Source organism: Pieris napi, chromosome 3, assembly GCF_905475465.1.
Source record: "Pieris napi chromosome 3, ilPieNapi1.2, whole genome shotgun sequence".
NCBI lineage: Eukaryota > Metazoa > Arthropoda > Insecta > Lepidoptera > Pieridae > Pieris > Pieris napi.
This window is the reverse complement of record NC_062236.1, coordinates 11,765,038-11,781,047: the sequence shown is the minus strand read 5'-3', so window position 1 is coordinate 11,781,047 and position 16,010 is coordinate 11,765,038. Positions and strand designations below refer to the sequence as shown.

Below are 16,010 nucleotides of genomic sequence, written 5' to 3'. Positions count from 1 at the left end.
TTGGGAGCAAAATTCATGGTTTATAAATTTTGTATCTTCGAACTGGAAACATCGTTCTTATTTAGTCCTGTCCTTACAAACCTCTCAAAAGCCTAACCTAACTCTTTGCCACGATTTATTCTATTGAAGAAATTTTTTATGAATATATATTAATTATACCTACTGTAGTACAAATTTGATTTCTGTAGCGCTTTACAATTTTTTTGTCCACGTTTAGAGCAAATACATTTTTTTAAGTAAAAGTTAGTCGCTATACTGTTTGAAGACAATCCATTTTATATATGAAAAACGTCGTAACCGTGGTAACATAATAGTCCATGTTATTTAAGGGCGAAAGCAGTAATAAACGTGCCTTTAGTATTTTGTCATTTTAATACAACTGTGATACTTGAGGCTTATAAAGAAAATATAATAATAATTCTAGTAATTTTCAATCCGTTACTTAATCTACGCGAATATTCAATCTTTTTCAATAAAAGCGTATACGTTCCTCGTCTCATAAGCCAAACATTAACATTCTAAGCCCGGATTCCGCAAAATACCAATCGTATTGGCTACGAGTGGATTTTATCGAATTACGACACGTAGCAATTACGACTAGTTCTCTGAACTTTAGGGATCTTAACCAGCACAATAGCTGTTAAGCTACGGTTTCCTAGAAAAGCGGTGCCGTTATCTAACGGCCGTAATGTAACGTTGGGTGACGTAGGAAACCGTAGCTCTATATCAATTTCTTATATGTGGTAAGAGGACCATTTAAATTAATTTAAATATCCCTCAGTGGCACTTCATAAGATTATCCTTTTGTGCTCATTTTTCAATATTATAAGTTTGGTGATTTAAGCTATTTATGAAGTGAAAATCTTGAGGCTCATTAATTTTATTGACTGCATATTAAAGCTGGAAAATTATGAAATATACCGAAAATACTAGAAAGTACTCTTTACCAAATTGACACGCGGTCAATTATCACAAAAATACAGTTTGTATTTGAGAATTGTGATACTTAATTGCGTGATAATATTCTATGAATTAATAATTTTAACGCAAATTTTCAAATTACAAAAACGTCATAATATAATAATTTATATAACAATAATTGCGCGATGACCTAAATATATACGACCAATATCTTACTTGGGAAACAAAAGCATGATTTTATTTAACATATCGTAAAACTTCAAACAAAAACCTCAAAATGACATCTGTCATCTGTCACTGTCTTAATCTTATACGTCCTCATATTAAAGATGGACTGAAGGAGCCCTTGTCTGCTGAAATATTTTCCACGTACAAACGTATTTCTTTTATAATAGAAAAATCCATTAAAACCTTGTGCGTGTAAAGTTTGACTCTTCCGTCTCCTATTTATTTGGAAAGCGACACGAGAGCGATAAAGACAAAACATTAATTTACGAGTCAGGATTAAAAGCATGCCATAATTCCCATTTGTACTCAACTAGCAAGCAATATTTCTTCGTTTCATATCAATTTTCCGTGATTTAATTATATCCGTGTGTTAGTCCGCTGGTCTTGGCGGTGGCGCACGGGGCGGTAAGGGCGACGCTGGAACGGACCAACTTTCGCTCGTTCCCCATCTATATATAATATTTCTCATTACTTTAAAACCTATTTTCTAACAATAATGAAATAGAGACAAACTTATATAGGCGAAATTATGTGAAAGATACGGTTTTTGATTAGCAATGAGACGCTGTTGGTTAATCAAACGACTCAATTCCCTTCAATTTTCATAAGTAAAATATACTACCGTGACACATACAGTAATACCCCCTATAACGCGTTTTCGTACAACGCGATTCTGGTACCCCATATAACACGATATTTCCTCCTTTTAACGCGGTAATTTCTCAAGTTTAATTTCTGTAGATTGAAATTTATAATCTGTCTATAATTAGTGTTGCGTAAACTAAATAACTTTATTAAATTCCTGTTCGTAGTTTTGTAATTGTTAAAAAAACGGTTTTTCTTTTTCGATAATATTCCTACAACGCGATTTCCTATAACGCGGTAGACCCGAACTGCGTTATAGGAGGGATTACTGTATATGATAATATATATTATAATATATACAATATACATCAAGGGAGGAACTATAGTCCCTTAGTACATTAGACCTTTACCAAACCATATGTATCATGATTTCTTCAAATATAATCTAAGAAAAAATACGATTTTTTTATATTAACAGTATTAAATAAATGTAAGCGTTATCATTATCATTAAAATACATACCGCGTGGCAGCCGTGTGGTGCGCGTGCGGCCTGTCCCTCCTCGCTGCAAGATGATGCCATTTGACGTATCCGCTGAGCCGGCGCTTCACCAGCCCGGCGAGCGAGTGCAGCCAGCCTACACCCCACGATCAAGCTTAACCCCTCGCCCACGCTGCCCACTCTAGGCTGCTCTTTGGCTGTCTACTGACGTTCAACTTAACCGGGTATATTGTGTACGTATGCTGTTAGCTTTGAACGATTTAACAGCTCAACCGAAAGTTTATACGGCGTTCTAGAATTTTCTTTATATTGCATAGAGCTTTTATGAGAAATCATTGAGTAACCACAGAGGTATAAAGTTATAGATACAAACATTTGACGCTACAAATAAGTATAGTACTAAGTTATACGCGTATACGTGTAACGTGCACCTTTTAATACGATTAAAATAAATTAATTGGTGTATATTTCAAAACCGACCAGTGATTTTTACTATTCTCATTTGTTTTCGACAACCAAAGAGTGTGCTAGTACTGAACCATATGCCTTGCTGATGTGAAATGATGAGCAAAGCGTCCAATTGTGATGAGCTACCATACACCACGCTAAGCTTTATAGGTATTGGACAATCCAGCAGTTTAATATGTAGAGCATTTATTAAAATATGTTCAGACATCAGTATTATATTCATAAATTAATTTTAAGATTTTTGTATTATATATTTTGATATCGCGCAATTAGCTGCTAGTGGATTGTCCAACACATTCTACAGCTTAAAGCTTTGTTCCCGCCATCGAAACCATTATTAGCATGGTGTTAAGGTCGTGTTTAGTGTAGCGAGGCATGTGACAGCACGGATGGCAGGCGATGGGCGTGAGGAGAGCGGCAAAGCAAAGGAATATGGCGAGAATATTTGAACATAGGTGTAATTTTTTATTAATTTGCTAAGTCTACTATTATAGTTCAAATATACTCGCTACACGGATTAACATCAATAGTTACATTTAAATATTAACTCTAAGTGTCCAGACCATTTTGAAGACGATTATAGAAATTCTAATCAATTCTACAATAGCGTGTTTATCACAATCTTGTCTTGAGAACTATCAGAGATGGTTTCATAGCTCTTAAGACAAGTGTGATTCACGTTTAAAAATAACATCCATCTATCAGTAATTATGTTATAGACTTTCAGGTACGCTAAACCTGACTTTTGTATGTTTGCCAGTGACCATCCCCTTAAAAATTATAAAAAACTGTCCTCTTTCTCTTACTCTATGGGTAAGAATAAAGAACAAAAGAGTTAATCGTGGCTCTTTTAAATCGTGGTCAATCAAATAGGCTATTTGACATAGTGAAAAATAAACTGTTATTGAAATCAATAAAAAAAATGATTAATACATAAAAGGGGGCGACACCATGTGTCTTAGAACGTTTTTTCAGATTCTTGACATTATGAACGTTTAATTTAAATATTAAGTAATTAAATAAACCAGTGACGCTACAACCTTTTTAGTTCTAGGCTTCAGATTTCTGTATCTATTTCATGATCATTTGTCAATCTAATAGTCAAGTAGGTGATCAGCTTGCTGTGTCTGACACACGCCATCGACTTTTTGGGTCTAAGGCAAGCCGGTTTCCTTACGATATTTTCCTTCGCCGTTCGAGCCCTGATCGAACCTTACGTAGGTTCGATCAGGGATGAGAGTCGCACGCTGAAGCCACTAGGCCATCACCGCTCTACATTAAAGACAATACTTAACAGAAATAAAATAGCTTATATAGCTTCCATAGACAAATAAGTTATTAAATTCTTTTCAAATAGCCCATTAAATTACCGAAAGAGATAACAATAGCCCTCGATTTCAAAGAAATGAAGTACGCAAGAGTAAGGGAGACAGCTATACTTCCCACAGCTAAAGCACAGCTGCGTTAAGCTTAGAATTGCAAGGCTCAGCTGTAAGATCCTTTTATTTACATGATATAAAGGAAAATATAGGAAATAATATTAAATTATATGAATGAGCGAATATTTGGCAAATAAATTCAATAGGTTAGGGAGCGTTCAAGTATTACGTCACGCATTTTTTGGAGATTATTGACACCCCCCACCCCCCATGTAACGCGCCGTAACGTTTTTCTGTACCCACTAGTAAAACGCTTCGTGACCACCTAGTGACTCTTTACGTACGTACGTAATACTTGAACGCTCCCTTAGACATTTTTTATATTTTTCTTTAATCTATGTTTGTATAATTTGCCAAACATTATAAATGAATAGAGTGGCAAGCGCAGCATTTGATAACACAGACACAAATTATAGGCTGGCTGCCCTCGGTACATACATACATACAACATGTAAATCGTGAAAAAATTAATATAAATAACAAAATATAGAACTATGTCACATGAGATTAAAATATATAAATAATAAAAAAAAAACTATTTTTAATATATTTTTAGTAAGGTGAAGAAACCACGTCTTTATTATAAATCTAAAAAATTAAGAAACAACATTTTTTTCCTATTTTACGTATCCCCCATTATATTATTGTTATAATTTTGAAGACAATGTGCAGTATATATATTACCTTGGTCATCGTGATGATGTTTGTGCGTATGCGCAGGCGCAGGCGCAGCTATTTCCGCGCGGAACCCGTTGCGCAGCTCAGCCCGCGTTAAGCTCTGACTTCGTCCTTCTGATAACCTGAAGTAATTGTATTAAAAAAGATATACAACCCAATAAACCTAAAAAAATATAGCGTGTCCCGGTTTTGTGATCGATTCTCGTGGACTAGGCTACTACTAAAAATTATTTATGAAATATATCTGTCCTATTCCCTCTTGGTGGCCATGGGACGGACTACTAACAGGACTTAAAACAACTGATATAGGGACAGAATAACACATCAACAGAATTAGAAAAAAAATATATTCTGTTAACTATGCCTGACATGTTTTGCTATGCCAATATTTGTTTAATATTTTTTTTGAGTATTTTGTCTGGCCAGTTTGTTTAACTGCACACGTGTTAATGCAATTAGCATTAACGAAGGCGAGACGGCTGTTTAAGACCTCAGGTGTCTTTCTTAGAAATTTCGGCACCTCAAAATGTTAGTTTTGTAAGCTGATTATAAAAACAATTACACTTAAGTTTGTCTAAATATGAAAATTTCCTCGTAATAGAGAGTAGCTGTTGCGTTATAAAGAGTGTATTAATATATGGGGTTTATGTTAAACCAAACAAATATAACTCATTTTAACGTTATAGATAGTACTATTGTATGTATTTATAATATTTAGGACTATGAGTGTATGAGTGTTTCATGGTCTTACCTATCGTTGAGCAGTAAGGGCGATGGTGGGTGCAATCTATCGTGTAAGGGAGGTGGTTCTAATTCCATACTGCCGTTCACTGGAATTATCAACACAAGAACTTATTAAAATGGTCTACAAAAGTACAATTTCCTTTGGATCTCCATGATTCTTTATTATGTACAATTATTATAAACGTAAAAAAAAATTAAATGACGTTTTTCGTTTCCAACGATACATCTGACTAACAAAAGTCAAGTTTTAAATTTTACGATAAATTCTTTGTATGAATGGCTTCATAATTATGATGTTTTTTATAAGAATTAAATATGTTGATAAAAAATTCAAAACACTAATACAATTCATGTTTCAGTTAAAAAAGTAAAAGAATTTATAGAGATTAAAAAAATTAATGAAACGAGGGTAGGATCAAATTGAGGGGTAGCTCCAAATAATACATACCATGTGGCCTTGTGTGCCGGGAGGTCCTTGGCGGGGGTTCTGGAGACCTTCCGGCGCTGTGCTCACGACTAACACTAAATATAAAAAATATATATACTTCCAGAAATAAAATTTGAATTAATTAGGATTTTACTATGTCTTCTTATCGTTAGTCACAATTTGACAGAAAGCATGATTTTATTACCTTCTATGCCTCGGAGTGGCGTGCAAATCCACTCTCGAACGCCGCTGTTGACTCTGATGATAAAACCTTTGCAGAACTATGGGACTAGTGTTGCCAGAACTCTGTAAATAATATTGCCATATAAAAAAATGTCATAAAGTTCTAAAACTAAGACAGTATTTTAAGATTTACTTTTCAAAGTAATCAATTTTATTTTAATATTTTATAAATATCCCATTCATGATGGGTATTTAATTTTGAACAAAATTGCCCTAGACATCATTTGATTTCAATAAATATCTTAGTTTTAAAATAACTTAAATTTAAAAAAAAATGTCAAATGGTGCACACATGATGTCAACAGCTAGTACACAATACAAGATATAAAATTCAACCAACCGTAGGCGATGCTCTCCATCTATTATCTGTGGACACTCGCCTCACGGGGGCAGGTGGAGGTGAGGCGCATGCGTCTATTGTTCTGTAATATTCATTCATTCAAATAATTACATCATACATATGCTTGAGATAATCTATTTTTTCTAAAGAAACACAAATGAACTACATAAAAATAAGGATATTCTATGAACGAGTCAAGGCTATATATTTTGGTTACTCAGGCATTCTTATTTTAATAAGTGTGGCGATTTTCTAAATCATCAGAGTTAAAGTAGAGAGTATAGCCAAAAGCAAGCACATCTCTTCAGGATTTTCAATTAATAAGCTTTTGTTCCTTTATTATATCTTTTGGGGAACAGGGGCAAGCGATAAGTTAGTGTAGTGTTACCATCTTAGTTTAATCATAATAACCTTGTATGTATATGTGAGAGAAGAAATAAAGATTATTATTATAAATCATAGGGTGAAAATAATATCCTCTATTATTTAAAGCATTCCGTTGACCCAGGAACGGTACATTTCAGAAATTGCAACTATATATGGTGTAATTAAATTAAATTAATTTTATCTATTAAATGCTGTGTGCTTGCATTTATCAGTGTAAAGAAGTATGATTAAAAAAAGTCAAATACTTTTAAATAAGAAATACCTTCTCCTAGGGTACGGTGAGTGGTTTGCGAGTTCAGCCTCTAAGCTAGTTGGCTGCGAACTACTTCCACCGGGACTGGCGTTGTTCGCCCACCACGCTCTGCAATTACATTTTTTTTTATTCGTGATCATAATTTTGAGTAGGTGATCCTGTGCCGGACACACACCGTAGTTTTTAAGGGTTTTAAGTCGTTTTCTCTTCCGTGTGCGTAATTAACATTCGATCGAACAGTAAAAAAACATCGTGAGGAAACCAGCTTGCCTTAGACCGAAAACGTCGGCGGCGTGCGTCAGGCACAGGAGGCTGATCACCTGCTTGCCTATTAGATTAACAAATGATCATGAAACATACAGAAATGTGAAGCCCAGAAATAAAAAGGGTGTAGGGCCCTTTAGTGTGAACTGTAGTACAGCGTAAACCGTTTGTAACATTCATGTTACACCTAAGCATTTGATTTGTTGGACATATTTTAAAGTATATAGTATATATGTAAATGTATTGTTTAATAATGATTTAATGATGAAACTTATTAAATGACGAGATTTTTGAAGTTATACTTCTTTTGGCGCGTTAGGAAAAATTATGAGGGTAAATTTTTACGATGCGCGCGCACACCGTCACAAAAAACACCCTGAAGTTAGCTTTAGTCAACATTTTTGTTTTTTCTATTGTTAGTGTCTACAAACGTAGAATAAAATTTTTGAATAAATTTTAATCTTGTTACAAAGAAGTATAACTTCTAACGCGAGTACATAAGTACACACACGTTTTATATTTTTATAAATTATATTTATTCTTTCATTTACATTTAAGCAATTTTCCATAATGTCAATTGTCATCAATGCGGTAAAAATTTGTACAATACCTTGCAGGCGTTGGCGTGACTTGTTCAGGCATCCAATGCTGTGAGCTGGTGACAAAATTCCTAACAGGTTGAGGGGTCACAGGCCCATCACCATTATTCACCGATAGACTGGATCCAGCCTTACTTGACCCACAAATAAATAATGTGGAATACCAATCTCCAACTGAAACGGAACTTCTGGCCGACTTCACAACGAACGGGTGTTCCAGGAGTTTCGCGTACTTCGGGCGCTGTCTGTAGTTCTTTGTTAGGCTGAAAAATTCAGAAAATATGCGTTAATTACTTGGCCACGGTGGTCAAATATATAGGTTTTAAACTATTGCATAGATTTTATCGCGGGCTTTGAGCGCGGCGACCGAATTCTGTAACGAAAATAAAAACCTAACACACGATGACGTAATATAGGTGCGGTCAATACGCGTTAGAGCGGGACAGAACGCATACTGCGTCTCACATCGGTCTGGCGTGATCGGTGACGTAGCGTAAGCGCGACCGGTGTAGCCGGTACGCGTTAGAGTGAGACAGACTATATAGGCGTGTTAGTCTGAGTCTGGTAGAGTGGTAGATTGAATAAATATCAAAGAAAAAAAATACTGCATAAATAAATAATTATAATTGCCTTGATAAAAAATGCTATGCAATAGCTTTACCGCGGCAGTCCCCGAATGCCACACGTTTTTTTTTTTAAATATATGTGTGCAACTTACCACTGAGATACAAATGATTTGAATTCTGGTGTAAATTCATTGCCTTCAGGTAGTTTTGGTGGATCGTCTGCTATTACCTGTAATAGTGTTCTATTATTATAAATAATTCTTTAGCTTAAAAAAATACAAGACTGATCATTAAATTGTTAATAAAAATTATTGTAAATATGTATTTCACTTGCTATTTCGCTAAAGTCTTCGCCAAACAGAACACGTACTAAGCGTTTGACGCCGAGATGTATTGTACTATACTCTGATTTTTAATTCCGAAGAATTCTGACATTTCATAAATGTTGCTACTAAAAACTCCACCGAAAAAGGGACAAATTTGACCCATTTTAGGGCATATTTCAATATCGAACTAACTTTAATTACTTTATTTCATTCTTTAGCTGGCATCACTATTTGTTAGTAGGTTTGTTATCTCTAACATGCCAAAAAAATATAGCTGTCAGAATTCTACGGAATTAAAAATCAGAGTATAGGTGATATTTTTCTCTAGTCGGCCTACTTTAGGTACAAACCCACCATTGACCAAATGTGATATCATTCTTTCTCTACATGTATTTTTTACTATAAATGGGATTTTCTTTACAAATACAGTAAAACTAGGACCCGCTAGTATAAAATATAACTGATCTTAGAAAAATCAGTGGCGCTACATTATTTTTAGGTCTGGGCCTCAGATTTCTGGATCTATTTCATGATCATTTCCCAATCTAATAGGCATATAGGTGATCAGCCTCCTGTGCCTGTCACACTCCGTCGACTTCTTGGGTCTAAGACAAGCCGGTTTCCTTACGATGTTTTCCTTCAACGTTCGAGCAAATGTTAAAAGCGCACATAGAAAGAAAGTCCATTGACGCACAGCCGGGAATAGAATCTACGACCTGAGTGATGAGAGTTCGCACGCTGAAGACACTAGGCCAACACTTCTCCTGATCTGATCTGACCTGAATCTCCTGAACTGATAGACATAGCCAATATACATACCCTGGTGAGTACTTCGAAGTCATTCTGGCAATCCCGGTAAGGGAACACTCCAGTAGCGAGTTCCACCAGCGATATGCCCAAAGACCAAACGTCAGCACGAATATCGTAGTCTGGTCTAGTTGGGTCTGGCGGGTCTATTCTTTCTGGCTGTAATGTAATTAAATACAATGTAAACTCTATATAACGACGTTACACAGAGTTGTCGTTAAATGGAAAATCTGTATTAGAAAAAGTTTATTTCATACTAATGTTAGTAATTGCGTAAAAAACAATTCTTATTTGAACACTATTACGTCTGTTATTTTCGTCTGACGTCTTTTGCTGCTCTAGTAATAGTTTTCAATTATTTTATTCATATCTTGCGGTGTTGAGTCATCTTCGTGATGATGAAAATACTTTTCCAGTAACTGCGGAGCTGCAATACACTTATTGTATTTCATCATATGACAATAAAGCGACAAAAGAACGTACCCGCAGCTCCGCAGTTTTAATTAATTTGCGCAACTAGAAAAGTACTTTTTATTATTAATTTTTGTCGTTATAGAGTGTGGGTGTAATGATATGTAGAGTGCATCATCATCAGACGAGTGATTTCGACGCTTTAGGGGGTTTCTCGTTAAATCGAGCGACGTGACACTATATAGTTTGGAGTTAACACTATATAGTGGTCGGATGAGACAAATATCCTAAAGGCGAAATTGAGCCCAAATTATCTATGAAATTTTTATACATTTGCCATGTACACATGCTACAGATGTATAATTAATAATGTTGAAGCTAGTAAACATTTAAAATTCATTTATAGGCTCTCCAACTCTCAACTAAAACCCTGAATAGTACCTATTATAGTATAAAAATTGGTTTCTTATAATTCCCTTTCAGAAGTGGAAAAAGATTTTTTTTTTAAATATATTTTAATCATCAACCATAACATTTTATATATATCCTCTGTTCTCTTATTATTATGGGATATAGATATGTTATGAAACATATTATATAGTTAGTAGTTTATAATTAATTATTAGTATATAACATATACTTACTATTGAAGGTAATAAAATTGAATTTATATTTTTTTTTATATATTTGGTTCAGTGCACGGCTTCTTCAATTTAAGTAAGTTAGAATGTAACATAATACACACAAGTAACATATGAGACTTACAGCCATATACGCCGCACATCCCGCGCTGCGTGTCTTCGCCTTGGAGTCAACCAGTCGTCCACTGATACCAAAGTCACACAACTTGACATTCCCACGCTCGTCCAACAGAATATTACTCGGCTTAACGTCTCGGTGAATCACACCGTGTGTGTCTTTCAGGTACGATAAGGCATTTACAGTCTGAAATTAATATTTATTGTTAATAACCAGACATCGTGGGAGCTATTTATTTCATATATATATATATATATATGTCACCGTAAAATTGTACGGCATACGACAACAAACGAATTAACAAACAAATATGGTGGCGCGGGGCATTTGCCGTTCAACCAATCATCGCGCGAGGTGCGTTCCGTTTCACAATTTGACGATTTCACTTCCATAGATTACAATCTACCGAATAATACGTAAAATTGTAAGCTGTACGTTGAGCTTCACAATCTCGCGAGATAGATTACAACCTAACGGTACTTACAATTTTATGGTGACATATATTAAGAATAAATTGCATATGGTTGCCTAAAAGTGAATTATTATTGCTACGTAATAGCAATAATAATTGCCTATTTTGTTGATTATTTTGAGCTTCAAAGTGTTTGCTATAAGTAAAGTGTTAAAATGTGTTTCAATTGATATAAAAATTCATATAAGCTATTCATAAATCTTTTACACACATACACAGTCTTTTGTTTAATTTAAAAAGACATCAAGGAAATATAGATAGAAAATAGATATATTGGTTATAAAATATAATCCAAAATAAAAATACAATAACTTACAGCAACAGTAACTTTTCCCAAAATCGCTTCTGGTATTGGTGCTCCAAGCCTCTTAAGCAATTTATCAAAGCAAGAAGCCATCAACTCCATACATATCCAGACATCAGCATCAGTAACAAAACAACCAAGGCACCTCACAATATATGGGCAATCATGTGATCTCACTACAACATCTAAGTCCATTAAAATCCTTTTGGTTTCTTCAGAGTTGCCCGAACGACGCATTTGCTGAAATTCATTTGATAGTTAAATCAATTGGCTGATTAAATTACTATAGTATTGACCATATATGTATGTACACAAGTGTCTTATCCGAACATAGTTTCAATTAGATCAATTTTTTTAAATATATGTATTTAAAAAGTAAAATAATTCAGTTATAACATATTTGTATCACATAACTGATATACTATTTGCATTTCTTTTACTACATTTATAAACCTGCTTAATTTTGTACATTATTGAAGAAAACTATTCATACCTTGACTGCAATAACAGCTCCCGAAGACTTATGAAACATTTTGACAACATGTCCACAAGTGCCACTGCCTAATTCGCCTAGTTGTTGTAGTTCATCTATGCTGGATCTGTATTCCACTCCTTCTACATTTAGCTTACCACTCACCTAAAAAGTTTCATAAGTATTGTCTAAGCCTTAATGGTTAATTAATCAATTAAATATATATTTACATGAATAATAGGAATTATAAACACAGAAAGATTTAATCTTATGGCATCAAAATGGCATCTGACAATTTTGTTCTGTTAGTTGAAAGATTTAGCTTCAGATGAACATGTTAGCTAGCTATCCAGTTAATATGCAAAACCTAAAATTCACTTATACCTGGCTACAGCCAAAAATATTAAACATTCTGAACTAACCTAATTGATTGAGTAAATACCCTTAAAGTATTTACTCAATCAATTAACATATTGCATGTACCTTATAAACCTCGCGCATCCTGTGTTCAGTGTCAGTGGCCTGAGGTGACCTTGGGGGGAATGCTGGTATGTCTCTGGTAGAGAACATGGGTGCTGTAATAACAGTGTAAGAACAGATTAGCACATTGAAAACTGTTGTGTAAATTAATGATAAACAAACTGTTTGATAAATTAATTTATAATATATATATATATATCTAACTTAAAAAAGATGCATCACAAGACCCCTTATGTTTAAATAGATCTGACTTAGTGTTGATTTTATTTGGAAAAGAACTATTTGTGTAGTCAATAAAATAAATTTGAATTGTGAATATACAAAATAGTACTTTAACAAATATAGTGTAAGCATAATTGTTATTGTATGAATATATATAAAAATAACATATATATTAAAAAATATCCTAAAAATAAAATCCTGATATAGCTATTTGGTCAGTATAGCAAGATTAAAAAGATATTCAATTAAATAAATTCAACAACTTGATTAAGAAAACAGAAATTGTTGTACACAAATCATTGCATTTCATTTGAAAAATATGCAAAAAAAAGATAAACAGTAAGTAACATTGTATGTCCTTTAAGTTAGTGTTAGTTTGTTTATCTTACTAACCTACTACTTGAATAAAAGCTTTAAGGTTTAGTACACAAAAACTGTTTAATATTTTTATTTAAAATTCATTCATATTTTCATAGTCTTCATGACTTAGTTATTATTAAGATTAGTATTTAAGTATTCGAATAAATATAACAATGTACTAGGCAATGAAGAGGTAAGTGTATACTGTACATGCTGCTAATTGAAAGATCTTCAATGCCAAACTATACCAATATTATTATCTAAATGTGCTGCTTAGGCATAAGTACTTGAGTACGAAATGATAACCTAAATTTGTATACAATAAACACAGTTAATATCAATTTACATTTCTCGATAATCATTAATAGCAGCAGCACGATATTCATAACAAAACAATCGCTTGGCAAAATTACTTATGGAAAGGCAAGACCGGTTCAATATTCTTGTTAGTCAACATTTTTATAAACATGAACACTTACGAGGTCTAGGCCTCCGGGTGCCCCCAGCTCTGGCAGCTCCAAGACCACCTTGGTTGTGGATTGCATCCTCTCTTCGAACACGCAATTCATTTTCAAAGCGTTCTTGTAATACTTTAAGTTTCCCTTCAAGTGAAGTATTTGACATTATAAAATGAAAAATAACACTTTAATTACATCTAAACACCCTTTTTTATACATTTAACAAATTATTTACACAAAAAAGTCTAAGTAAAGCAGTCAAAAAATTTCTTTCATGAAAGCAAGTACCAATTTACCATAGATGATATACGAATTACGAATAAAAGTATAGAGACTACTCACTCGGCACCAATTTCAATTAAGAGTTAGGATATATATTTGTTATTTATATTGACGTGTAAATACTTAAGTGTAATAATATAATAATTTGGAAAATTTTAGTGAAAACATATTTTAATAAAAGGAGTTTACACGTTCATAATATTGTAATAAGATGAAACACAATACTTTCCAATAAAAACCTGCAATTAGCCGCATGATGAATGTCTGTGGGCCCACCGTGTACCGCAGTAATTTGTCAGCTGTCGCTGTCAAACCTTATTGTCAATTTAAGATATTTGATTTTCGTCATTTTACGATTTTCATTCGCTATATTTATTGGTTTCTAAAATAACGTTGTTACGATTAGCTACTGCAAGTCGATATTGCAGTTCTCGAATATTGTTTATTCCGCCTTTATCTCCACAATTATTTCAAATTTTACCTTTATTACCATTTACCTTTATTTCAAATGTTATATTCAGGTGAATGAGTAGGTACTTGATACTCAATAACTTCTTTGTGTGAACTGAGTGTTTCCTGTGTTGAAATATGAAATGCGAAAGTTATTAGGTTTATGCATAATGTTTTACTATTAAGCTGTAGTGAAATCTTCAAAATGATGCAGTTACCTGCAGACGGCTGCATGAATATCGCTGAACTGGCGAATCAATTACGTCGTGAAAAAATCTTTATTAATTCAGAGCGACAATTGTTGCAAAATCTTAATGAGGAGTTGGAAAAGAGTGCTTTAGAATTACTACAACAATCCTGGATTTGCTCACAACAGAGACAAAATCTTACAAACTTAATAACATCAAGATGTGAAGCAGATTCTGTAGCAGCATGTCAAAGGGCTAGCTTACTTGAAGGAACAACTTTTATAGATGTTTTTAAAGTCTTAAAATACAAAGTAAGTACTACTTAAGAAAAACTTTGGTGGAGTAAATCATTTGATTTACTTAATTTATTAATCACAACAGATAGTACCTTTGTTCACTGATCCACCCACTTTTAATACTATTGCCCTAACTCTCATAGTAGTTAAATAATTGTTTATGGAAAATTAAATGTATTTTCTTTATTGTATATGATGCTAATTAATTCAACAAATTGAAATTTAAAAAAAAGTTCAGCCCTCTAATTCCAGTTTAAGTTTCAGTTTAGGATTATTTTAAGATATCAATATTTTAAGAAAAATTGCATGTATGCTCATTATTATACTACATATACATAAAACTATGTTTGATATGGTAATCTTATAAAAAATGGTAACCTTTCTAGGGAAATGAATAGTCGAGAAGTCCAATATATATACAGTAAAAGCTCCCTATTCGCGCTTCCTTTATTCGCGTTTTCACTATTCGCGGATTAAAAAAATGCAACACAATTTCTTTATTCACGGCAAAAAATTTCTTTATTCGCGGATCTAAAATTTCATACAAAATTCCAATAGGTGTTTAATGCAATATCATATAGATAATATGGAGTGTAATCCTGATCTGAAAGTTGCTGGAAGAAATTTGACATAGCAAAATGCATCGTAAACATAAAAGAATCATTGGACGAACTGAAACCACACACATTGAAGTCATGCTGGAAAAAACTATGGCCTGCTCTGACTGCGGAAAATGACGAAGAATTCGTGCAAGTTCAAACTTTGACTGCAAACATAGCCGAAATTGCAAATGGAATAGGACGAGATGGGTTCGAACAGACAGAATCAAGTGACATTCAGGAATTGCTTGAATCGCAAGATGAAGATTTGACTGAAACCGACTTGGAGGAAATGTTAAATTCACAGCCCATTGGAGAAGAGGCTTCAACTAGCACTGTAAATGTGACATTTACTCTAAGCCTGAGGATAATGATTACATAATGTTCAATAACATCAATAAAATTGATTTTCTTATATATTTGTGTTTTTTATTTTGGCACCTAGGAACGTATCCCCTATAAACCCATATAAATTACCATT

The 16,010-nt window shown here is 33.6% G+C and overlaps 2 protein-coding genes across 4 annotated transcripts in view; one reads left to right on the top strand and one right to left on the bottom strand.

The window, feature by feature from the left end:
• Positions 1-828: 828 nt before the first annotated feature.
• Positions 829-14,020, bottom strand: LOC125063467 (dual specificity mitogen-activated protein kinase kinase 7). 3 transcript variants are annotated; one of them, XM_047669922.1, is made up of 16 exons: positions 13,736-14,020; positions 12,678-12,769; positions 12,216-12,359; positions 11,735-11,962; positions 10,953-11,132; positions 9,789-9,935; positions 8,796-8,872; positions 8,089-8,340; positions 7,224-7,322; positions 6,575-6,656; positions 6,197-6,297; positions 6,013-6,086; positions 5,572-5,650; positions 4,827-4,942; positions 2,257-2,371; positions 829-1,598 (listed from the first exon to the last, which is right to left on the bottom strand). In XM_047669922.1, exons 1-16 carry the CDS (start codon positions 13,878-13,880, stop codon positions 1,520-1,522), a joined length of 2,010 nt encoding a protein of 669 aa, XP_047525878.1. In that variant the 5' UTR covers positions 13,881-14,020; the 3' UTR covers positions 829-1,519. The 3 variants fall into 3 exon arrangements, with proteins under 3 accessions (XP_047525878.1, XP_047525880.1, XP_047525881.1); XM_047669924.1 differs by having other exon boundaries at positions 2,257-2,299; XM_047669925.1 differs by lacking the exons at positions 829-1,598; positions 2,257-2,371 and adding an exon at positions 3,924-4,202 and having other exon boundaries at positions 13,736-14,019.
• Positions 14,021-14,325: 305 nt separating this feature from the next.
• Positions 14,326-16,010, top strand: part of LOC125063162 (receptor-mediated endocytosis protein 6 homolog) — a 29,708-nt gene continuing 28,023 nt past the window's right edge. The window contains exon 1 of the mRNA XM_047669430.1: positions 14,326-14,945. Within this exon, the coding sequence (XP_047525386.1) occupies positions 14,610-14,945 (336 nt within the window). The 5' untranslated portion in view covers positions 14,326-14,609. The remainder of the gene's footprint in view (positions 14,946-16,010) is intronic.

Bases quoted from the DNA above. Each gene is read 5' to 3' on its own strand.
- LOC125063467 (XM_047669922.1), bottom strand. From the start codon at position 13,880: ATGTCAAATACTTCACTTGAAGGGAAACTTAAAGTATTACAAGAACGC. The intron at 7,323-8,088 runs GTATTGTACAAA...ATGTAATTGCAG, and splicing joins GTCACGCCAACGCCTGCAAG to AGCGTGGTGGGCGAACAACG. The intron at 6,298-6,574 runs GTTGGTTGAATT...TATTATTTACAG, and splicing joins GATGGAGAGCATCGCCTACG to AGTTCTGGCAACACTAGTCC.